Raw genomic sequence first — 27,176 nt, 5'->3', positions numbered from 1 at the left:
AATAAATAAAAAAATAAACAAATAAAAATCAAAAATTCAAGTTATTATTTATTGACAGAAACGACAGGGCATCTAAAATTCATTTTCTAAAATTGAGTGAAAAAAGATTTATACAGTGGCCGAACATCATAATCATCGCTGTAGATAAATAAAGTCTTGACTTATATATATATATATTTTTTTTTTTAAATCTATCAAAAAAAAAAAAATTAAAAAAAAAAAAAAAGTTGAAATTCATGTGTGGTTAAATAATAAAAAGCCGTCAGGAGTCACGAGCAGGACGAAGGTCCAGTCGGCTGCTGGAGAGCCGGCGTCAGTCCGGGTCTCCATCCAGATTTGCAAGCTTTCGTCGGGTGACGTCACCTTCACGGCCTGGAGCAGAACATTCTGGAACTTTCATTTTAATAGAAAATAACATCCCTGTCATCTTGAAATGAAATATTCCAGCTTGTGATGATTATATCCAACAAGTTGTTAAAGCAAGTTATTTAATGTTATTATAACATCATAGATGATCACATCGTCAGAACAGTTCTTGATGGTAATTAATTATCGGGGGACGCGTGAGACATTTGGGCTGATCGTTCAACAAAACTTAGCACCGAATGAAATAAACTGTCGCTACCAAAACAAGGTATTGTGAAATTGCACGTGGAACCTCCCGTCACCTTTGCTGGAACTCAGGTTTTGCTGTGACCTGAACGTGTAAGACTTCAGATGCTGTTTGTGGTAATAACATGAAAATAACATATGATTTGACATAATGATGGTTTCTTCCAGCGGCGACATGAAAAAAAAAAAAAAAAAGGATACGATAAGTATTCCTGTTGAAATCTTTGTTTTGGCAACTGGACTTGAATTTCTTCACTTGAAGACATTTTCAAGAATTGATCCTGACCTGGAGGATTGAGAACCTCTGGTTCCACCTCCAGCTGAAGGACAAGCGCCATCCGTTTGGAGACGGCAATGTTCTGGCCAGAGAAGACCGATGGTTGGAGAGCGAGAGGAGTCAAAGACGCCGTCTTTGCAAGACAGAAAAACCATCTCTGAATAGATGAGGAGCCTCAGACATACAACGCCGTGCTGGGATCAGTACCGAGACAGACCAGGACCTTCTGCACCCTCCAAACAACCAGGAAAGAGCCTCCACCAGAAGCAGAAGTGACGTCCACATGAGCCTCAGTTCATGAGATCCAACAGGTTTCACTCTTTTGTTCACTTCACCTTTTCACATTTCTGTGAAGAAATTCAAGTCCAGCTGGCAAGACAAGAAGATTTGGACAAGAATTCACCAGGACCTGGACGACTGAGAACCTCCACATGGATACCGTCTTGGTATTGATCGGCGTTAGATGTTTGTGAAAGGTCGTGTCTGAGGCTCCTCCTCTGTTCAGAGATGGTTTTTCAGTTTTGACAGACGGCTTCTTTGACTTCTCTCTCCAACTATCTGTCTTCTCTGGCCAGAATATGGATATTTGCCATCTTCAAATGGCCCTTGTCCTTCAGGTGAAGGTGGACTGCAGAGTCCTGTCCTGAAGAGGCGGCTTTCCTCTGTTGGGCCATTTATTTGCGCAGAAGTTTGTTGGTCACTCCAATGTAGACGTCATCACGTCGGGAAACTCCCCGTCGGTCATTAGATTCTAAAGAAGCCGATCGGACGAGGGGCTGAAACGTCTTCAAGCGAAGAAACGCAAGTCCAGTTGCCAAGACAAGAAGATTTGGACAAGAATTCACCAAGACCTGGATGACTGAGAACCTCCACAGACATGATACAATCAGTAAAACTCAGTTTGAAAATCTACTACAATAAATTACTAGAAAACCTTTAAAACACACATGAAAATTAATTACAAACTTAAATAAACAAAAATATCCAGACAAGAAAACACGGCGTCCGGTAAAAAGGGACAAATGGAGAATACGGTTCGGTTCAAACAAGAACTTAAATAAAACTTAGCTCTGCTGGAGGATTAGCGATGATACGGAAAACCGGCTAGGATTCCTCCTCCGTGGTGACCGGAGGAAATATCTGTGATCTGAAAGATCTGAAGGTCCCTTGTCTAAGACGGGCCGGCGTTCCGGGAGAAATGGTGTTTTCCGGGTTGTTTTGCGGGCCGAAGCCGACAGGAGGCGCCGTCGCGGCCGTGGATCCTACAAATCTGGTGTTTCCTCCGATGACGGAGATTATTTTGGATATAATCGGTAGCTCTTCCGGACAGTTCTGCAAGGGAGGTTAGTCACGGAGAGCAGGATTATTAAAGGTCATCGCAATCACACGATGACTGGAAATCATTGATCGCAGATTCATCGTGTCAACAAACAGAATCGTAACACTCGAGACTATTTTAGAGCACTAAATCCGATCGCGATCGATACGGGATTGTTTCTGCAAGTGACGACTTTTAACATTAGAAAATCCAAACATTTATATTTTTGAGTGAAATCTGTTTGCAAAAAAAAAAAAAAAAAAAAAACATTTCACCTGTAAAAAAATTTTTTTTTTTGGATTTTTTTTCTTTTTATAAATCTTGATCCAGTCTCGCTCAGGAGATGCAGTTCCACTAGTATTTCACAGAAATATCTGGAAGATAATTTCCTTTAAAAAAAAAAAGTGTTTGGGTTGTAAAAGCCTGCGGTTGATTTCACAAATAAAACCCGGAGATCCCTCAGAGAGGCGTCGTACTTCGTGCAAAAAAATAAACAAACAAAAATCCTTCGCGTTTTCCGACACATCGGGCGGCGGCAGTCAGAGCGGCAACCTCTGTTCCAGCGGCAGACTGTCCAGCAGGCACTTCAGCTGCTCCTCGCCCAGCTTGATCTTGTCCTCCAGCTTGCGCTGCTCGATGATCAGGGCCGACTTCATCTTCACGAAGTGGCGGTAGTCGTCCAGGCTCGCCGCGTCCAGGTGGGTCTCCATGATGCCGGAGACCAGGCGCTCCCGCCGGTCCAGGTTCTCCTTCAGTTCCTTGGCGTCCTCGTGCTGACGCATCAGCAGCTTGCGTTTCTCCGTCAGGGTGCGCTGAAGATGTTAGGATGAAGGGAGTTTAGTGAGAAGGTACACTGCTAGATTTGGTGTGTTTGTATTTTCTTTAGCGAATACATTAAAATTGGTATCGGTATGTTGAAAAATAGCAATGTCAATTGGTAAGAAATTATAATGAATAAGAGAAAGAATAAAAACACAGCAAGAAATGTCTGAGAAATTTAGCAGGTTTGCAAAAAAATTTTTTTTCTTTGGGCTTTTCCCTTCAGGGTCTCCACAGCAAGTCACCTTCTCCATCGAACCCTCTTCTCTGGATCCTCCTCTCTCACATCAGCTACCTTCATATCCTCTCTCGCCAGGTCCATCAATCTTCTCTCTGGTCTTCCTCTAGACCTCCAATTCCAGCATCCATCTACCAATATATTTATTATCCCTCTTCTGTCCATGACCCAACCATCTCTGACCTTCTCTCCAAAACATCTACCATGTGTCGTCCTTCTGATGGACTCATTCCTGATCCTCTCCATCCTGGTCGCTCCCAAAGAGAACCTCGACATCTTCATCTCTGTGACCTCCAGCTCTGCCTCCTGTCTTTTGGACGTGGTCAGTGTTTGTGGAACATCTCACCAGTGCACCAGTGCTCTCCACCTTTCCTTTCCTTCTGGCTGATGTTCTTCCATCTCTTCGTACCTCTGACACTTTTCTCCACTCCTTGAACTCCCACCTCTACCTTGAGCTTCTCTGTTACCCCTACAGCACACCTCACCACTGTCTCACGGCGAGCATACATGTCTTGCACCAGTCTAACGTACTTCTCTACCACTCCAGACTTCCTCATACAAGACCAGAGTTCCTCTCTTGCCACCCTGTCATATGTTTTCTAAAAGAATAAATTGCGAAAAATCTGTATCAAACTAAAACCAAAGTTTGAAACAAAAAATCTCTGAAATTGGTTGCAAAGAAATGAATCAAATCCCGCAGAATGATCTCAAGGTCCGGAGTAAACAACAAATTTAATGAATCATAAATGGTTGAAACACCTACAAATTTTTTTTTTTTTTTTTTTTTAAATTCTGCAAAAAGTTGTGAAATATTTACAATAAATGTTTTTGGGGGGGGGGTTAAAAAAAAAATCTGCAAACCATGAGGGCTCCAAAGTAACAAATTTATTTTAGCAAATAAATTATCTTGGAACCCTCTTGGTGTGCAATTTTCATTTTTTCCCCAAACCTTTGCTTCGTTCAGATTTTTGATCCAGCACCAATCACCGAGTAGCAGATGTGCTTTTTTTTTGTTTTTTTTAATATTTGCAAAAAAAAATCACCAAAATCCAAGCATTCATACTGAATTACCACAAAAACAAATCCTAGCCTACGGCAACCGGTACTTTCACTGAAGTTGAAAATATAAGAGTATTTGTTTGTCATGAGCGCATCAGTCGGAGGTTTGTCTTTCCTCACCTTCTCCTCGGGCGGCGCTTGCTCCTCCAGGCTGTCGAGGGCGTTCTCCACCCGGGCGAGTCGTCCGGACAGCGACAGCAGAAGACTCACCACCTTGTCCAGGTCGCCGACAAACATGCGGAACTTGTCCAGCTGGTTGGGCCGGCAGAGACGCTGCACGGTGGCCTCCACCTCCCGGCCGAGGGCCTCGTTGTCCTCCACGTCCTCCTGCAGGCTCTGGCGGGCGTCGCGCAGAACCTCCAGCTTCCTGGCCAGGCTGGAGATCAACTCTTGCTGGAGACGCGAGAAACAAGCAAAGGGGAAAAAAAGAGGTTGGAGAGAAGAATCGTCGGCCTGATGTTTGTCCTCACTGGAGACGCTGATGGAGAAGACCAGATTTATATATATACTGCTCAAAAAAATAAAGGGAACACTTGAACAACACAATGTAACTCCAAGTCAATCACACTTGTGTGAAATCATAGTGTCCTCTCAGGAAGCAACACAGATTCATTTTGACTTGTTTTAAGGACATTACATCAAAGTTGGATCAGCCTGGAGTTTGTTTTTACACTTTAATTTGGAGTGTGATTCCTAATCCAGACCTCCATGGGTTGATACAACTGATTTTCATTGATCATTTTTGTGTGATTTTGTTGTCAGCACATTCAACTGTGTAAAGAGCAAAGTATTTCATAAGAATATTTCATTCATTTAGATCTAGGATGTGTTTAAGTGTTCCCTTTATTTTTTTGAGCAGTGTATATACATGCATACATATAGGCACACACACACACACACACACACACATATATATATATACACATATACATATATATACATATACATATATATATACATATATATACATATACATATATATATACATATATATACACATATATATACATACATATATATACATACATATACACACACAGACACACACATACATATACACACACACACACACACACACACACATATATACACATGCATACATATAGACACACACACACACACACATATATATATACATACACAGACACACATGTATACACAGACACATATCCACACATACAGACAAGCGCATATATACAGGCACACACACATATTCACAAGCATACACATATACACAGAGACACAAACACGTATATACGCAGACACACATATAAACAAACACACAAATACACACACATATATATACACAGACACAAACACGCGCACGCACACACATATATATACACAGGCACACACACGTACATACACAAACACACAAATATACACACAAACACACACATATATACAGACACACACATACACAAGCGCACACATATACACAGACACACAAACATGTATATACGCAGACACACATATACATGAACACACACAAATACACAAACATACACACATATACACCAACACACACATACATATACAAAGACACATGCACACACATATACACAAACACATGCACGTACACACACTAACACACATATACACAGACACACACACACCCATGCTAGAGATGACCTTAAAATGCACTTTCTATTTGATCCACACACACACACTGGTCCTCACAACCATCAGTAGCTTCTGACAACAACGATGAGGCTTTGCTTCTGCAAACCTTCTTCCCGGCCAGGTCCACGTCCAGCTCGTCGTCAGACTCGTCCTCCTCCAGCTGCTCCTGCATGTCCTTCATCTTGATGAGGAGCTCTGCTTTGGGGGCTGAGGTGTGGTAGTAGGAGGAGCTGGGGACCAGGGAGGCCACCGCCGCCAAACACACATCCTCCTCCTCACGCCTAACACACACACACACACAAAAAAGATAATTTTTAACACTTTTCCAGGACCATTGAAGCTCTGGTGTAATCCAGCTAATGGCCAGCAGAGGCCAGGCTGAAGGCCGCCCTTTGACCTTCATCACTCGTCCAGGAGCTCCATCAACTCAACATGAAACTTCCATAAACTTAAGTTAAATGGGTTTGTTTGTTTGATCAGACTATTTCAGTGGTGTTTCTGCAGAAGTTCTTGTCGAAGCAACTGGACTTGAATTTCTTCACTTGAAGACGTTTCACCCTCATCTAAGAGGCGTCTTCAGTGAAGTTCACCAAGACCAGGACGACCGACTGAGAACCTCCACAGACATGCTTCTAAAGGAGGAACCCGGTTGGATTCCCACAGGGGGGGCCTTTCCGTGTGGAGTCTCCATGTTCTCCCCGGGTTCCTCGGGGTTCCCACCACAGTCTGAATCCAACCATTGGAGAGAAGGTCCTCCAACTGCTGGGCTGCTCGTTTGCATTGGCAGTGTTTTCTGGACCCTCGCTCTTCCAGGAACAGCAAGTTGAGCTACGGTGAAATCGATTCTCAGCCCCACCTGGCGGTCGGCAGCCTGCAGCCCGCTGAGGCCCTCCTGCGCTGGTGGGCCCCCTCCAGGATCCGGTCCTCGGGGGGGAACAGCCCCTCCATCAGATCCATGGTGGTCTTCCTCCCGCTCTGGTCCAGGATGTCCACCAAGGACTTGTCTCTGCCCATGATGTCCCTCGCGAGCTCCTCTCTCTTGGCGTCCTCGTCCGAGGTCCGAGCCGAGCTCGGCGGCGGCTCGGACTCTTGACCCTGATCCTGATCCTGATCGGCAGGGCGGCTGTAGGCGCTGAAGAGGGACTGCGACGAGTTTTCCGGAGCTCCCAGATTGACGACGTGTGGAGGCGGCCTGAAGATACTGCCGGCGTCGCCGTTCGGCGGCAGGTAAGCTCGACCTTCTCGCTCGGTGGCCGTCTCCGTGTGGACGATCCTTACGGGGACTTTCCTTGGCGAGCCGCTCGCTTCCATGGTTTCTGCCTGCTTCGACTCGCTTCCAGACCTGAAATTGGAAATACCTCAGCCTGAGCAACTCGAATACCTCCCGCTGGAAAGCTCCCCGCCCGACATTTGAAGGTTTCTTCAAATAACAACATAACCTTTGCTTGCAAGAAGACTATTGGTTTTGGAAACCTTTGAAGACTTTCTGGAGATCATGTTAAGGGCACTGGAGCGCTGATGGGGTAGAACCCCCTGCGAGCATCGGCTGGGGGTATTGTTACCTCCGAGCTTAATTTGTTGTCATAAATAAATAAGAGACTCATCCAACAGGACTTTGAGTGATTTTACCAACGTGGAGACCAGAGATGGACACCTTTTACCAATTCTTTGACGTTGCCAAAAGAAACAAACAGATGATTCAATCAAAACACAGAGATGCACAGTGAACTGATGACCTGAGAGTTCATGGACAATCAACATGGACAAGCTTGACTCAGGAGTTTAGGTCCTTTTTGAAGGCCTTATCAGCTAAAACATGCTAGCTGCAAGCTAGCTGCAAGCTACTGCTAGCATCTAGCCTAGAAGGAACCTTTTGTAACACTTCCTGTTTCAAGTACAAAGAAAACTTGACTCAAGAGTGAATCAGCTTCCGAATTTTCCGAACTACAAGCTGTCACTCGGTCCATTTCTTTTTGCGAGCCTGGATGTGATCAAGAGCTAGGTACCGTAGCGGAAATTACAGTTAAGCGCCGCCATTCACCGTGTTGCTAAATTATATTTACCACTAAAGTGTAGTGTACAAGTTAAATTCAGCAATAAATTGCAGCATTAACTGCATATCTTAAAGGGTCTTTCAGGGTGTTCTAATTCAAGCCTGAGCTCCAGAGACTGAATTTTCAGGTTTTGTGAACAGTGTGCAATTCTTAGCATCTAAAATCCTCTCAGCCAAACATCTCATCTTGCCCCAGCAGAAAGAGCCTGTTATAATGTATTCATGCTTTTACAACTGCTTCTTGCACAACACAAATCCGGTGGACTGAGTTCATCTGAGCTCTCTTTGACAGTTAAACACTCGGACTGGAAACAACTAAAAATCACTGAAAAGGAAAAAATATTTATATGCATATATCAATGAAAGGACTGTAATTAGCCACTATTTTTTTTCCACATGCTTTGAACACTGTGGCTTAAACAACGATGCGGCTAATTTGGGGATTTTTTGGGGCTAATGACTTTCACGCTGCCAAATCTTCATCAAGAAGACGATGACTTTACTGGTTTTAGCGCGCAGGAGGAAGACCAAGATAGCGATCAGCTGGGGATAGAAAATGGATTGATGGATGGAGTTTTCCTTTCCCATCAGCCGTTGTACAGGCAATTAAAAGTTCAAAAAAATGTTTCTGTGTACAGGAACATCTTTCTGTGTAAATCACAATACAACGCGGACACCTGCGGCTTACAGACAAGTGCAGGCCATATATGTACACATAGGTTTGTTTTGTTATTTCGAGCCGGTGCGGCTAATATTCAGGTACGCTCAATAGTCTGGAAATTACAGTAATAGAACGTGTGTAAAATTAACTGCAGTTTGCAAAACCAAACAATATCCGCAGGGCTCAGGTGACCACCCAGGGTGGTATTGGTACGACTCAAAAGTCAAATAAAGTACTAGAGTAAGTTGTAACTTAAGACAACAAGCATATAGAGCAATGACAACAAACCAGCACCAGTGAAAACAAAGTGATTTGTAAAATCTATCCAGGTTGGAATGTCTCCACAGTCAAACACACCGTTTCTGCAAAAAAAAAATTTGCTCCATACAAACAATGGCAAAAGATTTGTATCCGTTAAATATAAAGCTTTAAAAAGGAACAGTTGGATGGATTCAATTCCTGACGTGCATGGTTTTGGTGACCACTAGGGGGCGCCACTGAGCCAACTGCAGATTTTATTTGAATTAAACGCCCCTTCCAATTCACCTGACGTGGTCTTTAATAACAGAAATTACCTTCACTATCATTCAGTATGTTTAGAAATGCCAAATGATGCAACAATATGGGACTTTTGGCTTCCAGATACCTGATATTTTACGAGGAAAAGGCTTTCCTTGCACAATGAGGTTCTGTCTTTGCGGCCTGCAGTGAGTACTGGATAGTGTTATGCAAGTATTCAGCTGAAAACGAAAACAATTTGGAAGTTATGAGGTTTAAGCTGCTTCAAGAGAGACTCGGCCGTGAGAAACCGGAATCGGAGTAAAAAGGACTAAAATAGCTCGGCTGAAAAACAGGAACGCACAAAGAAGCAGATAGGGGCGAGTAAGAAAAGAGTTTGGTTTTTCATAACCAGCAGTGACACGGTCAACCGTTTCTAATTAGAGGATGAATCAGTGAGTGGAAATGCAGCGGGGATCAGAGGTCACGGCAGCAGCGTGGCTTCCAGAAAATTACAGCCTCCGCTTCCATTTGTTTTGGGCAGAAGGAGGAAATCTGCTCCGAACAGAATCTGCTCTCTGCCGCCGTCGGCTCGTTACCGACATTTCCTAGCTTGTAATTAACGTTGTCGAACACATGGAGCGATTTGTAAATCTTCCTTTTCTGGCTTTGCCGTTGACATGCCGGTCTGATGTCCCCTCCTAAGCTGGCGATGAGAAGACCTTTACGTAACGAAGATCCTGAAGGGCTTCCAGATAAGCCGCTTACCTGAGCGTTGAGTCATTCTGCTCGGACACGGCCGGCGGTCTGTCGGTCAGCCTGAGCGGCGAAAACTGCGGGGAGGGGGAGCGCGCCGGTTCGGCGGCGGGGGGACCCAGCGACGGGGACGGCGAGCAGGACGGACGCTTCTCGTACTGGATCTCGCCGCCTCCCGGGCTCATGTCCGGCCCCGGCGTCCCGCAGGGGCGAGGCGAGCCGGCCGGGGTGGGGCCCCGGGTCGCGGCTCGGCGCTGGGTGTCCGGGCCGGACGCGGGCTGCGGATCCGACGCGTCCGCCTGGGCGCCGCATCGGAATTCCCGGAAGGAGGATGTGGTTTCGGGGCCTAAATGGGGCCTGGGTGGCGGCTGGAGGCCCTTGGTTTGCGGAGGCTGGGGGGGCGGCGAGGAGCCGGGCTCGGGACCGAGGCTACGGGAGGGATCCGGTTTGGTCCTGTGGTCAGGGAGGCCTGCCGGGGCCGGGCCCTGGTTCCCGGGGGCCGACTCCGGGTTGTGGTCGGCCTGGAGCCGCAGCCTGGTGTCCAGCTTTCCTCTGGAGGTCAAAGTCAAGACAAAGTTTAAGACATTTGTTTTCTGCAGCAGGGGGTCACAAAAACTCTGTTTACAAACTCCTAAAATAAAAGACTCGGAACCTTCTGAACCCCCTGGATGCATGGACGGGGGAGGCGCACACACACACACACACACACACTTGAGCGGTTTGTCTTGTTTATTTCGATTCCTGTCATTTGAAAAAAATTCAAGCTAACAGCTTCTTCAATTTGGCATTGCTATTATTATATATTACTTTTTATCATCGTAGAAGCAGTATCTTGCAGATTTATGTGATTTAGATTGTCTTGATAATGCCTCATTGCTTTTTGTCTTCCTTCAGGAAATATTGGGCAAATTTGACCAAGGTTTGATATTTTTTTTTATCAAATTATGAAAATAACTGAATCATACAAACAAGTGTTTATCACTTAAGATCATTAAGTCAATTACAGATTTACTGTATTACAATCTATGTCTATATTTATCTCTAAATATATCAATAAAAGAAAAAAAAAAAAATATATATATATATATATATATATATATATATATATATACACACACACACACACACACACACACACACACATATATATATGTATAAATAATAATAAAAAAAAACACTACGTATGAGATTTCAGGGATTCAGGGTCTAGAATAAGGCCAGAAAAAAAAAGTAGAAGAAATTTAAATATCTCACAGAAGTACCCAAACTTTATTTTTAACATATCTTGTCAAAGACATGTTAAAAATAAAGTAAAATGTAAATAAATCCTGTCACCATAATGTAGCAGCAAAAAAGTGTTCACTCTGAAAAGGGACCGAAAACGGGTTATCAAATTTTCTGCACATTTTCACAAATTTGGATGAATTCTTGAGTGATTTGGCAGAAATGAGCTTGTAATTCCAGAGCCTGCGGGTGGTCCTGGTCGGCTCCAACCACCGCTGGGAAGAAAAACACGTCTGTGTTTGGAAGAACAGTCATATCAGTGTTTCAGAGGAGCAGTTGATGTTTGTCCTCCTGACATGTTGTGCGATTGTTTCTCCGGCGCTGCCTGTTGACTCCTGGCGGTTTCAAAGGTGTGTCCACTTAAGTGTGTGTGTGACATTCAGGACAACCCAGAGGCTGGATTACATGTGTGAAGCGGCGGGGCAAGGCAGGTTTTAAATTTGGAATTCAAATTATTTTTCTTCACATTCCTTAAACACTTTCATTTAATCAACGTTATTATGAATTGTGACGAAACTCTCACACCTCCTGATTTGATTTGTTTACTGTCCTTTTTTGCACCCTACAGACAAGACAAACTACCTGGAAATAATATTCTACATATTTCTTAGAAATTGAAAATTAATACATTTGTCAAGGGTAGAGTGTTTTGTTTATTTTTCTTTGCAGTAATATCTCTCAAATGGCACAATTTCACGGGAGGCTAACGAATCTGATGTCCTTATGTAGCATCCATTCGGCGTTTCGAGAAGAACCTCAAAACTTTCAAAACTCCTGCAGTATTGAAAATGATCAATCTCTGCATCGCAACCCCCCTGTTATTTTATTGGTAATCGACAGTTAAACACATACAGCACACTTATGAGTCATAAAAACTCTTACCAAAGGTATCCTGCCTTATTTTGCTGGTCAGTCTAACTAGTCTAACTCAGGAGTCGGCAACCCGCCGCTCTTTCATCTTTACACTGCGGCTCCGAGTGGCTTGGGAAAATAAATGATTAATATTCAATTGTAGTGTATTTCATTTGTGTTAATTCCTTTTTTTGATCTTGAAATATTAAATAAAATTATTTTAATTATTTTGCGCCGCTCAAAATAAACGTCACACTCGCGGAAGCCGGTGTACCCGCCAGCCGGTAAAGTCCCGATTTGCCGATGCTGTGCGCAGAAGTTCGGGAGCAGAAGTCCCATAAACCACGTGAAATAATTATTTCTGAAAATATTTTGCAAATATTTATTTTTTATTGTTTACTGACTTTGTGATTTTTTTCCCAGTTTATTTCCAAAATTCAGGTCAAGGCTCCGCTACACACTCTGAAAGCCCAAAGCTCAAAATGAGTTCATGACATAAATAAAATGTAATTTTCTCTGTAATACTTTGTGAATTTCAGAAGCAACACACTACACACTTGTTTATACAAAGTGTAAAGGTAATAAAAAACAATATATACAGTGGTACCTTTATTTTAGACGTCAAAAAGTAATTGCAGCTCCCGGTGTTTTCTTTTCCAAGGAAACCGGGTCCAAATGGCTCTTTGGGTGTTACGGGTTGCCGACCCCTGATCTAACTGCACAATTGTTGTTCAAACATTGAAAGGAGCGACTGGAGTAACACTGGAGGAGGAATTCAAGCAGCGACCAAGTGTTTGCTGACACTTGCGGTTGAATGCGGCGCCTCCCGAAGGGTGTTTATGTTCCACGCGGCCCACGAGCCCGCGGCAACAAAAGGAGCGAAGGCATCGCAGTGAATACAGCTTGTGGATACGATGACCCTCGTTCCACCCGCCGTAAATCATCTACAATTGCAAGGGCTTTTGTACATTTCTGGGCGTAGTTGTTCCACCGGAGCCCGGGAGATAATATTCAACCTGGACGCGAAGAGAAACGATCGGGAAAGCAAAGGGATTTCCCTTCAGCTCGAGGAACCTGAGAGCGGAATGGGATATCTGCTCCCCGGAATCACAGCGAGAAGCTACATTCCACATTTGGATGAAACCTGACAGCAACTTCTTCCTGACGGACAATGACGACAGGAGTCGACACGTCAAACACGCTAGCTTCTGACCCAAGACCTCCACATTTGTTTTAACCAAATATCAACTTCCTTCCCACACAGAGTCTACGTTGAACCTCAGAGCTGCACGAGAACTCTGGGTATTCTTTAACACCGGCCAGTTACTAGCAAACGGCTGATTATGAAACAGTGAAATCTTATCCCCTTGTTTGTCCATACAATGAGTGGTAATATTTGCTCTGATTGAAGGTGCCAACTATCGGACGAAGAGAAGTGGAACAGTGGCGAAAGGAACAAAACAAGGAAAAATGTACATCGGATCATTCAGAATCAATTCATATGAACTCATCGTTTGTGTGTGAAAGAACCAAACCAGACAAATTCACAAGAAGTGATCAAACTTATTTATCCAGTAATGTCCGGAGAAATATTTCCATTCTTTAACAAGCAGAAAGCCACCTCGGACCAATAAAATCCATCACGCCTCCAAGTGATCGAAAGCCGACACTTGGCTATCTCTGCGTTGATTTGACAACAAAAACTCCACGATAAGCAAAAATGCGACAATACTAGCAGCCAAGAAAAGGACAATACATGTCTGCAGATTATCCGGCTGCTAGATATTACACAGATATTAATCTTGCTTGATAATCACAGGCTAGCAATCACAGATCAGGGCTAGTTGCATTAGCATTAACAGAACGGTACCACTGGAGAGGCATGAGATGTTCTTCATATCTGTGCTTCTGTCGTCGAAAGCCAGTCTGTTTGGCAGAATCTTTGCGTAAAATTGATCGGATCGGCTTATAAATACAAGATAATTTGTTTAAATCACTCACCATAGAGACATTGTTCATACAAGGAGAATGTAACTGGTTGAAAGGACAACTGGGAAAACTGAGGTACTGAAATGGCTGGCCTCTTGATTTGGGGAACCCGAATAAATAAACATTAATACTCTATATAAAACTCAAATGCCTTTGCTTAATTTTAAATTTTGGTTTTGCTGTTGGTTGGTTTTGTGCCGTCTTACCCGGTCGCTCTCTTGGATTTCATGAGAATGTCACCTTCGAATACAAGCATCTCACCTGGAGGCTTCACTGCTGGGCCGGGCTTTGGGGTCCCTCCAAGACGAAGGAAGATTCTGGAATCACACGAAGAGTTTCTTTCAGAGAACACGCCGGTGTTTCACAACATGAAACGTGTCGGCTTTTGGAAGAATCCCTGGATGCGAGAAAGGCATCTTCTACAGCTGTAAAACAGAACATGGGGTCACCTGGGAGTAGAAGTCCGCAGAAGGGGATGATCTGGATCTCTCATGGAGGCACACCGCCTTCTCCTCCACATCTGCATCCAAGATGTTTTCCGCCGAGTGATATCTCCCTTGCGTCTTGGCGTCCGACGACTTTTTCTGTTTGTTCCACGTGGCCTGGTACTCTGCGAAGGTGCCAAGCCTCTGCTGGTCCGGTAAGCCCTGCTGGCATCCAGCAGTCGGCTGGATGGGATCCACGGGTGCGAGAGCCTCCTTGGGCTCTGCCAGGGGAGTGGTGTCTTTGGATTGTCCTGTTTCACCGAGACCTCGGTTTAAATCTGTGGACTGGTTGGACTTTGGCACAGGCCTGGAAAACGCTGGTTTGCCCTCAAAGAACTTCTTTCGGTCTCCGAAAGACCCGGTCTGAAGCTCACCCTCCACACCGACTTTATCTATTTTATCAGGCTCTGAGAAGGAGTGCATCCTCTTGGCCAAGGGGAGGCGCTTTCGCCCTCGAATACGTCCGTTAGAGGTTTTCACAACAGATGGGTCGGGTCCGAGGGGCTCGAGGTCACGTCTCTGGAAGGACGTGGCCTGGAGGACTCGGGCCTGCGCCTCCTTCAGGTGGTCCTTGTAGGTGTTAGAGGAGGAGACCGAAGACGTAGAAGTCGACCTCCAGTCCTCGGTCTCCTCATCCTCTGTATCGCAGGTCAGAGTTGCAGCACTGCGGCTCTTTTGCAGCTGAGCTCTTTTCTCCTTGATCTCATTGCGCAGGGTGGTGGCGTATCGGTCACTGCGGCGATTCGCTTTCCCACTGCCAGAGGCCACGGTGTCGCTCAGGTCTTGGGTCGAGGCAGAGCCGCTGTTTAATGCCGGCGGCTGCCTCTCGACCAGAGTCCTATTCTCCTGGGCCAGGGAGTGGAGAAGAGGGGTTTTAAATGCGGATATCCGCTGGTCGTCCTGGAGTACCCACAGATCAGGCTGCCTCAGGAGACCGACTTTATGATCGTTATTTTGATGATTTGGAAACTGTTTTTTCATATCGTTAGTCTGTCCTTCACCTCTCTTGCCAACATTTTCTGGGCTACGACTTCGAACAGAGCTCTCTGAAGGTTGCTGGTCACAGTGAAGCCCATTACCCAGATGGGAATGCCCGTTGCGTTCTTTATTTTCATTGTAAGGCATCTGGCACTGAGGTAGGGAATACTTTGCCTTCGTGTTGGTCTTCAATGAAGCGGAGAAGCCTTGATCACCGCTGTTGACATAATGGGGCTTTTCTACTTCCCCCCTCCAGCCTTCTGCCGTGCTCTGCCTGGTCTGGTTCTCCAACGTCTGAACCGAGTGCTTGCTTGCCAGGCTGTGATACCTGTTGCGCCCCCCAGTGTCCAGGTTTTGGTTTGTGACAGTAGTGGACACGGAGGCCGTGGAATGCCGCACCTGTTTGCGGTTGTTGTACGCCTTCAAGGGCAGATCCTGCAGGCTGCGGTAGTAACTTCCCACACTCTGGGTCTTGATGGGAGGGGCCGACTTGGTCTGCAGATAAAAGGGGCTTTCATCACTGTATTGCCTCTGGTGGGCAGGGAGGTGGGTGTAATGAGACTGTCTGACGTCAGTGCTGGACAAGGAGAAGTGTTTGTTGGAGTGCAGCTGGTTGAGGTTATGGTCGGCGGCTGAACTCAGGTGGAGGAAGTCTTTGGAAGGCGGAGGGTTGAAGCTACGTCGCACTTCCGAGTTCATGCCATTTTGGTTGGTACCCTCCGCAGGCTTTTCAACTGATCTGCCAAGGCTCCTTACGGGTGCATCAGGGCCTTCGGAGTACGGGAACACTTTTGTGGCCGCGAAGCTGTCACTGCGCAGAGGGGGAGGCGGAGGAGGAGGCGACTGGGACTTCTTCTTGTCCGGAACCTGCCACACCAAGCCGACGCTCGGCCGAACTAAACTAGAAACCCGGGAGGGGACCTGTTCCTCCGCCCGCGTCGCCTCCCATCCACCGTTCCCCAGCAGTGGCTGCAGGTACCTGGGTCGATCAGCCAGATAAGCCCCCTCGTTCTGAAGGCCCTTGAAGAAGATGTTTTCCACGCTGGTGCCCTTCCTGCCTAGAGCGCTGGCATCATGAATGGGAGGGCTGGAGCCACTGGAGAAACAACTGAACCCAGAGTCCCCTTTGGCTCCTGGTCCGCAGACCCCTGCTTCGGCGATGCTGGTGTATTTGGTAGGGGAGATGTGACCCGTCGGGTAGGGATGGACCGGCCGCTCCAGTTTCTCCATGGTTTTTACTGAGCTGGGCTTGCTTGCTGTCCGGGGCTGGTTGTCGTGGTCTCCTTGAAACGAGGATTCCTTGGGCCTGGAACAAAAGATCAGGTGAAATCGTAAGCATGGTTTATTAGCACTTGACATATTACAACATTTCAACACAATCACCTGTCGCCATAAATCCATATTTTAAGTAGGTCTCCTGGTATTGTCTGTTAAATGCAGCTTTCTTTTTCTAAGTGGTCACAAGCTCTTTTCTCCACACTGGGCTTTTTCCCTTTTAATCTTTCCAAAACGTCTGTTTTTCCACTCAATTTTGCTAGCTTGTGGGTTTAATATTAACATTAACGTGACATGCGTCGAGAAGGAGTCAGACGGATGTTACGGGAGAGAATTCGGTCATTTTTCTAAATCAAACTTTCAGATTCCGATCATAAATAAAATGGAAATAATGTAAGTTACACTCTTTCTCCCAAACGGCCCCCGGACCGGCACTGGTCTGCAGCCCGGGGCTTTGGGGTCCGCTGGATTTGCTGACCCGGGTCCAGGATGTGGAGTTTAAGTAAATCCTTAACTTGTGTTTATTCATAGGATTGTACGATGATCTTGGATACAATTGATTGAATCCCGTAAATTAAGGTGGAAACAAACGATCAAAAATACCGACCGAATTCTCCTAAACCGAAAAGACTCCGAGTCACCGGCATTTGTTTGGTGGTTGTGTGTTTTCTGAAGATCATCTCACAAACCCGCGGGTTGACCTCTGCCTCAGGAATGTTTAAAGCGGCCAAATCGAGCCTCATCCCTTTTTTCAGACGATCGCCCGTCCCGTTTAAACGCACATACCGACCTCGCTTCATGTTTTGGCTGCCAGACGGGTGGCGGGGCGGCTTCTCCCCTGGTGGGCTCCGACTCCTCTTCTGTCAGCTTGGAGGAGTGCCAGGAATGGGGCCGCAAGCTTGGATCATTCTTCCTACAGACCAGTGGGGCGGCTATTCTGTTACACAATCCACGGCAAGGCAGCATTGTTTTGTTTTTGTTTCTCATTGGAATTACATTTAATGCGTGTTTATGGAACGTTTCCTCAGGGATGAGAAGTTATTATACTTTATCAATCCCTTGCGGGAAATTCGTTCTCTGCATTTTACCCATCATGGATGTAACGTAAGCAGTCGGCTTGCCGTCTCGCAGCGCCAGGGGAGCAGTTAGAGGTTTAGTGTCTTGTTCAACACACTAGGAGGCGGGAATCGAACCAGGAACGTTCGGTTCCAAGGACGATCGCCACTCAAACAGCCATTTGGTCTGTTTCGCCACAGTTAAGGACATTTTTGAAACTTTTGAAATTTGAAAGGAACAAAAATGATGGCATAGAACTTTTTTTTTTTGCCCTTAAGCTATGTATAAACAAAATGTGTTTTTTTTTATAGCTTTTTTTTAATATAAAATCAATAAACAGCAGAGGAAATGACATTTCTGCATGCAACAAAACATTATGAGGTCTTGGGAAAAAAAAAAAAAAAAAAAAAAAAAAGACAGGTTGAAGGTTACTTTTAAGCAAAATGAACAAAAATGATGGCATAGAACTTTTTTTTTTGCCCTTATGCTATGTATGAACAAAATGTGTTTTAGCTAATAACTTTTTTTTTTTTAATATAAAATCAATAAACTGCAGAGGAAATGACATTTCTGCATGCAACAAAACATTATGAGGTCTTGGGGAAAAAAAAAAAAAGACGGGTTGAAGGTTACTTTTAAGCTAAATACTCATCTATTTAAGTCCTTGTATTTATGAAAAAAAATAAAAATCTGAACTTAAAAAAACAAAAAAAGCCATCCTCTTTCTGTGTGCTGTCATCCTTTTACTGGCGCGTGCAGAAAGAGTGACAAAAATATTCCAACATTTAATTTAGATGTTACAAGATCACCATAATCTTCAAATTTAAAATGGCTTTTTAAAAACGAACAAACTAAAATAAAATACATTTCAATTAAATACTCCTTATGTTATTCGAAAGCCACGTGGAGCTGCATCAGGTGGGTCAAAGAGCCGCGGGTTGCCGACCTCTGGTTCAACGGTTTCCATGCAGTCGAGTCAATAAGTATTCAATCCCCCTCTGATTTTGCAAGTCGTCTCACTTAGAAATCATGGAGGGATCTAAAATTTTCATCGTCGGTGCATTTCCACTGAGAGAGACGGAATCTACAATCTGCTCATTATTCCAATTGAGAAGCATCAATTTGAGGTTGTTAGCTTCGCTAAAGACACCTGTGCACCCCAAAATCTGTCAAAAGTGTAGCAGCCAACATGAGTGAAACCAAAGAGCTGTCAAGACAAGAGACAAAATTGTTTACCTTCTCAAAGCTAGAAAGGGCGACAGACCAATCGCCAAGTAAGTGGTGAAACTGTTGGAGCCATTGTCAGAAAATGGAAGAGGCGAATGACGACGGTTGCTTAGCAACAGGCCTGAAACCTGAGAGATCTGGAGAAGATCCGTATGGAGGAGTGGGACTAAATCCCTGATGCAGAAGACCTACAGGACCCCTTTCACCCTTTGCACCAAATATTTAAATTGTTTGAATCAAGGGATCAAATACTTATTTGACACAGTAATTTACAAATAAATTGTTAAAAAAAAAATTAAAAAATCATACGTGATTACTGTTTTTTTTTTTAAAGATTTTGTCTCTCAGTGGAAATACACCAATCAGGATGCGGGAAGCCAAACTAATTTCAATCAATGAAGCTAAACTGAGAAAAGTTTTGATGGTATTTCACCTTTCAATGACTGTTCCATTCGAATACTTGAGATGATAAACAACAACAAAACTACAGACCACTAAGTTCAGACACTTACCCTTTGAAGCGGTTCTTCCTGGAAAGCATGATGGAAAAAAAAAGATATATGAATATTCAAAAATAGAGATTTACTGGACCGCGCTAAAGGACCGCCTCTTTTTTCCTTTGTTTTTTAAACTCCTACAACTAGACTTGCTTGGATGTGACATGAAACTTGACAAAGCTAGCAAACTGGGGCGAACAAGGAGGCTGAACATCACAGGACTGAATGAAACTTTAAGAATCAAAAAGCAAACAAAAGGAAATAAAGCTGCCACCACAAGGACGATACGACTAAGGGAGCACAAATGTAGGAACGTGACGGAGCACAGGGCACTATGTTCAGAAGGGTTCAAACTGGAGCCACGGCAGCTGGACGTCGGTACCTCATCGAACTTCGCAAAATCTTGGTGAGGAAGCTCCTCGCCACGTGAACCTCGCTTTCTGACGGCATTGTGTGTGGTGACACAACTTCGACCATTTTAGCCCTGACGGGTGGCGAGAGAGGAACGTGGGTGTCAGGAAACGAGCATCTACATTGCGAGAACTCCAAATTACGCAAGGTCATCGGTCAAAACCCAAGTCTTGTTCAGACCGAAGACAGTTGTAATTGGATAGTTAGTAGATAATGACTAGTAGATAGTAGATAACGCCTGTTAATTACTAGACCAGGTCGTTCTTTTTCTAAGTCCGTCCGACCCTCAGAAAAACAGGAGCCTAAAGTTGGGCAGGTGTCTGCTTTCAAATGTTTTAGATAAGGACCGCATGAAAAGGGCAGTCTTTTTGGAAAAAAAAAAAAAAAAAAAAAAAAAAAAAGACGCTATTTAGACAAAATAAAAACTCCCTTTACTCTGGGAATAATCACGAGAATGAATCAAATGCAAAACAAAAACCTATATTTGTCAGTAAATCTGTTGCTCAGAGGGGGATTAGGATATTTTACATTACATTGAACGGACTAAAGAGATCTGAGATTTCACTTAGACTAATCTCCATTTGCTGTTGGCGGGATACAACTGTTTTACAACAGGAGCGGCCACTAAATGTCTCGGCCATATGGACCAGACCTGGGCTAATGGCTGCAGAGCTTTGAGAAAACAAAACAGTGCCCCTTTAAGTCCTTTCAGCAGGGACGTCGAGGCCGAGGCGGGGACGGAGCGTGACAAAAATAAGCAGGGGATTTAATTCCAAATTATAGGGCTTGTTCCTTTTCAGATAAAACCGCAGGTTTAAGGAGGTTTGTAGTGCAACGGGAAGTTCAAAGGTCAAGCAGCGATCACAGAAAGCAGTACCGCAGGTTGCCCTCTATGACCTGATGGATGGAGATGGTTGGCTCTGGATGTTCTCCAGAGGATTAAAAGTTCTCCGACCGGCTGACGTAGCAATTTCAATTTATCACCGGCGACATTCTGGTTTGTTCCCGTGAAAGGAGTCAGCTCTAAAGTAGAATTAAGCTTATATTTTTGAAAATTGAATCCGCGTCGCCATGAACAAATTGGCCTACTAACAGTTTTTGATCAGACGAGCACAAAAACTCACAGGCTTTTCGCGGTGTTGTATTGTAGCGTACAACACCGGTTGTACGAAGTACTCTCGGTTCATCGTTCTCCGATTTTAACACTTTCCCCCCCCGTTCGTTAGCCTCACTATGGCTCCCATATTAAAAGCGCCAGATATATGTGAATTACAGTTGAACTGAAGGAGGAAATAATAGCTGAATGTGAGAGCGGTGTTGGTGCTACAACGACCGTCGATGCAATTCTGAAGAACAAAGATGCACTAAAGACGGCCAATGTAGCTAAGCAAAGATCTCCAGTCCTAGAAGTAAAAAAGTGATTAATTTGGATGGATGAAAGGTTATTGGAGATAGCGTTTGCAAGAGTTTCATATTCGAGAAGGCTTAGCTTTAGCGTGAAGGAAAGAAACACCAGAAATAGTAAAACTAAAGGTGATCTTTAATTCCTTTCTGCATTTTTTTGCCACAAATCAACTCATTAAAAACTTTGTTTTTAGGGGCCGAAGAACAAACGTCGATTTGGTTCACGGACGTAGTCAAAGAACGAATTAAATATGGAAGCTGAGGTTCTACTCTATTTCTCTCGTCATGCAGACCAAAGAAATTCATTAATTGGAATAAAATCGGAGATGGGCCAAATGACATCATTGTTCTTTTAATTGGCGCTTTTCCAGGCCGGAAGTTGGTTCCAACTCAGTTCTTTTCAGGGAAACAAAAACATGATGGGTCTCTAATTTGTGTTCGAGTCTGACAGTCGGATGCAGTTAGAACATTTTTTTAAAGCTGTTAGACCACATCAATCCTGACACTGTAAATGTAACCAGCAATGCTTTTTGTAATTTTGAGGAATTTCATTTTGTTGCTAAAAGGACCAACAGGAACAATAAGCTCCACTTCATGATTTTACAAATAATAATGCAAACATGTACGATAAAATATGTCAGTGATTATCGCGCCGGGCCCCACCGCTTCCCTGCACCAAAGGTCTTTTTAAATGACAGCTTTTGTCATCTGCCAGGAATTAACCTATAAAGTTTCATGATTGTCAGTTTGACTGCCTGGATCGTGGTCATGTTGTTGACCGAGCCCAACTGGGAGGTTACAAATGAACCTGTGTATGAAACGACATTCAGTTTGGAAAAACCCAATTATTTCGCCAAACACACCAACAATGGAGACCGTTGGTCACTGTTGTCTGGTGATGCCGTCCAATCGTTTTCACATCAGGTGTGCAAAGTTGTAGGTATCGGGGAAAAAGTAGATGGATCAGGAAAAAGAGATGTCTTCTACAGCTTCATGTGCTTTCTCCACTGCCCTTCTATATCGGATAAAGCTCTCACGTGTACAGGCTAAACGCAAAAGCGAGCTCTCAAACCAATAATCAAATCTACTTAATTCCACACTTTATTAACCTTTAAACTAAATCAAGCGTCTAGGTCAGCAGTCCCCAATCTTTTTTGTACTTGGGACCACTTATATGCATGAAAATGTTCACGCAGACTGAGACAGGGGGATTCAAATACAACGAATGACACCTTCACCGCAGATAACGCATAGTGCGCGGAGCTTGTGCGTCATGAACCCCTAACTTAGGTAGGAATCTTGATTTTTTTTTCTTTGAAATGCAGTTTTCTTCTGCTGGTCTCATCGTTTGCCCACTGGAATGTGTTAAATGCTTGCTGGATTCGGCTTCTTCACCTGACACCGGCCTCCCTGCTTTCTGAGAAACCACATCAAGTGAGGGTTGTGTTGCTGCTCACCCCCCGTCCCCTCATGGAAATGCAAATGTGGTGTTTTTTGCGACGGGGCCCACGCTCTATTGTCAGGAGATCTGGCTGCTCGGACGGGGAAATGTCCGGTTGTTGGACACCACGGACGAGGGTGAAGGTAGAGTCCATCAAAACATTACTACTCATGCCGTTAGATCACTTTTTCGCCTGAGATTTAAAAAAAAAAAAATGTTGTCGCTCTGATAAGATCATTAATTCTGGAAACAGGTGAAACACAAATGGGAAACATGCCTTTTTCTTATGAGGAAAAAAAAAATTATGGGAAGAAGTCATTACCCTTTGGGATAGAGGTGATCTATTTTTTTTTTTGGTACAAGTTATCTTTCTGCGCAAATAAGCTACCTGTCACGGGGGAACAAAGATATCGCTTTGTGGGAACAAATAAATCAGCTTGCGGGATCACTTTAATTCACCTTATGGAAACAAACTAGTGACATACTAATTACTTTAAGCAAACAAATCTTCTTGCGGCCACAAGGAATTGTTGTCAAAGAAAATATATGTAAGCTGTAATAATAAGCAGTTCTTTTGTAGCACTTACACAAGAACTGACAGATAACAATTGCAGTGTCAATGTTTTTTCCTCATTTCTTTGCAAACATTAGCCATGTCTTCTTCTGTGTGTTTGTTGATGGGTTTTTTTTGTATATTGTGTGTTTGTTGTCGTTCTGCTTCATTGTCTTAACCAGCCAAAGGGCCAGAGATTAGCCGGCAGCTAATCTGCCACGATGCAATCAATTTAGAAGAAATCAAACAATGTACCTTGAACCTTTTAAATACAATGACATGATAAAAGGTCTACAATATTATCAGCTTTTAAGGCAGTACTTCTTGGCAGATTTGCACAAAGTCAGGTTTCTACCCAAAAGTAGCATAAATTTGACCCATTTATGAAAATCATTAGAGTTGTATTAAGTATTTAATATGAGGCCTTTTTTGGGTCCACATTCAAGAATTGCGTTATTGAATTTAAATGTGAGAAATATGCAGAATAATCCACAAGTTCATTGATCAGAATGGACCAGAACTACAGCACCCTCTTCAGTTCTGCCTGTCATAAACTCTGCCTATTTTTTTTCTTTTTTAGCAAAATCAGAAAATCGTACAACCATGCTTTTTGTTACCTCCCGAGACCCAAAGATTAACTCCTGACTAAAAAACAGAAAGGCGCTGTTTAAAATCGTAAGCTGAAGCGCTAGTACAATGAATTTGCTAAAAAAAAGACAACAAATTGGGCTCTTTAAAAAAAGTGATGGGAACAGCAGGTGGACACTGAAATGGGAAACTTACCAACTGAATGCAATTGGAGATACCGCGCCGTCTGAGCCCGAGGACGGTCGAGGTGAGGAAAACTCAACCGCAGGGTCTTAAAAACAAAAACAAGCAAAAAAAAAAAAAACACCCCCAAACTGTTCACGTCAGCAATAAGAAGCACTCTTGACGCCCAAAACTCCCAACCGCCTGTCGGAGACCGACTCCGAGGAATCCGAGTTCCCTCGCCTCCCCCCTCCCGGCGTGAACACACAAACCCTCCCACCTTGCGGCGTGGAGCAGATCTCCTCGGGGATTAGACGGGAGGGAGGGGGATTTGAGACGAGGGGAGGGCTTATTGTCCCGCTCGGCGTCCTTGCCGTAATCTATGTTTGTGCTGAGACACTGCTGGGAAAATAACACAACACGGTGGTAAAAGGTTGGATAAATGTCACGCAAACTGTATTTGGAGAGTGTATTTTGGATTTCCGGGGGCTGAATATTCAGATTAAAACGGTTCCTATAAGTCTCAGGTAATTTGCTGATGTTTTACAGCTTTTTCCATTGGTTTTCCGAAAGGTTTCTAGGCTGTTCTCCCTAATTCTGAAAGCTGTATTACTAATATTTCATTGTTTGCAAATTCTAAATCACCTTTGGATCTCAAGTATTTTACAAATTCCTGATTTCTTCCAAATTCCCTGGCCAGCTCATAGGAACTCCGCTTTAATGACTCGTCACCAACATATGATTACACCTGCATTTTCGCTCATTTCCGATCACCGCATTCACTTCCGAAGCACTGAAGCTTTTTCAAACGCAAGTTTTACACCCCTCCCCTCCTATTTTTAAAATAAAGTCATTTTTATTTCGGTTTCATGTCCTTTTTTTTTTTTTAAGTTAGACTTTCAGTTAATTTTCATCACCACGGTTACAATGATCTGACCTGGAGGGAGAGAACATTGTACCTGCCAAAACATCCCCACGGTATGTTGTCCAGACCTTTGCAGTGAATCTCTGGATCAACTAGGGTTGGGTTTTGATCGCCTCATCGTGCCCGACTCGCCTGATATCGCAGGCCGACGACTTTAGCGGTAAATTCCAGCGCGACTTGACGTTTCACAACCCGGGTGTTGTGTGGAGGGTCTGATCGAGTGTCCTTGTCAGGAAACTGAGCGCAGACAGGAATGTTTGGCCCGAACCCACGTCTGTTTGGAGAAATACCAGGCTGAGAGGGAGGAGACGCTCCGGCACAAATCACCCTCCGCTCTTTTCCTTTGTGCATGCTGTTATTTTAACCTTTGTATATTTTCAGTGTCTGACAGTGATTCAGTGAGCCTTTCGCTAATTTGTTCAGCAAAGTTACTCCCCCTACGCTTCAGCACGAGAAGCATCTAGCAAGACATTACTCTGATGATTTCAGATTTATCTATTTTTACACTAAGAAAAACTAAGAACTTGTAAAAAAAAAAAAAAAAAAAACAAGCGCACAAGGAGTTTTTAGTCCTGTATATATTACTGATGGATTAGCGCTATGGCAAGGAGTTTTGTTCCTTTAAATCAAAGTTATGTACTAATTCCAGAATTTGTAAAAAGGAAGCCAGCATTGTGATTATATACATAAACAGCTGAGATAAATCAAATCTGTAAGAAATGTAGGGTTTTTAAAGTTCCTCTCTGTTTGAGGCCAGTCTGACAGATCACATACAGGCAATCTTTGTACTTTAAGACCTTAAAACACTTTATAGCCATGACTTTGACACTTTATAGTTTTATTTGTATTTCTTATTCTCCCTGCTTCCTACTACTTATTACTGTTATGTTTTACTTGAAACTCTGGCACAACAATTTCCTTCGGGATAAATAAAGTTGTTATTCTTATTTTGACAGAATCTGCTTTAGTTTGAGACTTGTGCAAAAATGGCAAAAAAAAAAAAGAGGCAATTTTTAAACAGTAAATAAATACATATCGCTTGCTGGAGCCATTTTATCCAACGTGGCGAGAATGGAAAAAAAAGAGAAAAAAAAAAAAAGATTTGAGGAAATAACTGCATGTATAATACAAAAATAAAAAAAAAAAAAAACTTTCACTCTGTAAAATTAAAATTTGAGCTTTATTTCAAATTTGATCTCTCCCTGCTTTGCCGACTTAAAGGGCGCTGAACACCGCGATTCACGGGTTTTGCCCCGGACTTGCTGATTCACCAGCTTGCTGCCGCCGGGTCCAAACGGCGGCAGCAGCAGCAGCAGCAGCAGCAGCAGGGCGGCGGGAGGCCGAGCTCGACCCGCTGAGCTCTCGACTCAGACGCACAAAAGAAAGTGCCGGCGTCATCACAGCTGGGCTTATCGGAGCGTCACCGCCCTCAGCGGGAACACAAAGCCCGCAGGAGAAGGAATGAAAGGCGGCGAACGCACCGAGGCCGCAACCTGAAGACCGGATCGCTGCGAGCTGACAGCCGTCGCTCGGCAGATGGGAAGTCCACATCTGCTCGGACCAGAACTTTAACACGCAGAGTATTCAAGGAGAATTGGGATATGAAACCATATCACAGTACCTGCTAGTCTGGACTGACTATACAAAAGAATCATTTCACGTACATACCACTTCCACTAATCCCATTTCTTTATTAGCTATTTTGTTTCCATTGATGGTAGGATTGTTGGAAATTATTTTCAAATGTATTTCTACCAGTTTATAGGGAATTTCTTAGGGATTAAGTCAAGATTTCTAGGTACTTTCTGAACTCTACTGCTCCTTTTGAGATCATTTTTCACACCTGACTATTTAAAGATCTTTGATTTCTTGATGTTAGAACAAATTCAGGCCAACCTCAGATATTTTGGGGATTGTTCTATTTCTGCTAATTTTTTTTTTTTTATAAATTCATTCTTGCCCGGTTTTGAATGAAAAGTTTTGAGGGTTTTTTTTTTTGGAAAGGTGACAAATTTACTAATGCATCCCTGATTTAAAATCAAAAGTGTATTAATTTTTGTTCTTTTTATACAAAAAGGCAAAGAGCAGAGAAAAACACAACCGTAAATGAAAAAGATACCAGTATAATAACACTA

The 27,176-nt window shown here is 43.7% G+C and overlaps 1 protein-coding gene across 1 annotated transcript; it reads right to left on the bottom strand.

The window, feature by feature from the left end:
• Nucleotides 1-35: 35 nt before the first annotated feature.
• On the bottom strand, nt 36-26,592 carry LOC147233595 (protein Shroom2-like). The gene is made up of 13 exons (XM_086147415.1): nt 26,523-26,592; nt 26,301-26,407; nt 24,389-24,515; nt 24,150-24,225; nt 19,573-19,590; nt 17,568-17,690; nt 14,489-16,808; nt 14,307-14,356; nt 9,927-10,472; nt 6,803-7,288; nt 6,053-6,227; nt 4,444-4,716; nt 36-3,019 (listed from the first exon to the last, which is right to left on the bottom strand). The coding sequence occupies exons 1-13, from the start codon at nt 26,590-26,592 to the stop codon at nt 2,747-2,749; spliced, it is 4,644 nt and encodes a 1,547-aa protein (XP_086003541.1). The 3' UTR covers nt 36-2,746.
• Between the last annotated feature and the right edge of the window lie 584 nt (nt 26,593-27,176).

This window comes from Fistularia commersonii, chromosome 6, assembly GCF_037954325.1.
Source record: "Fistularia commersonii isolate RoL2024-O1a breed Wild chromosome 6, RoL_Fcom_v1.0, whole genome shotgun sequence".
In the NCBI taxonomy this organism is placed as follows: Eukaryota; Metazoa; Chordata; class Actinopteri; order Syngnathiformes; family Fistulariidae; genus Fistularia; species Fistularia commersonii.
Note: the sequence above shows the minus strand (reverse complement) of the source record. Positions and strands in the feature narration are given on the sequence as shown.

What these genes read in the sequence shown, in the direction of transcription:
- LOC147233595 (XM_086147415.1), bottom strand. Translation starts at nt 26,592, where the DNA reads ATGTGGACTTCCCATCTGCCGAGCGACGGCTGTCAGCTCGCAGCGATC. An exon ending in CCACGCCGCAAGGTGGGAGG is followed by an intron (nt 24,226 to 24,388) that starts GTTTGTGTGTTC and finishes TTTGTTTTTAAG; the next exon opens with ACCCTGCGGTTGAGTTTTCC. An exon ending in CAGAATGACTCAACGCTCAG is followed by an intron (nt 7,289 to 9,926) that starts GTAAGCGGCTTA and finishes TTCCAATTTCAG; the next exon opens with GTCTGGAAGCGAGTCGAAGC.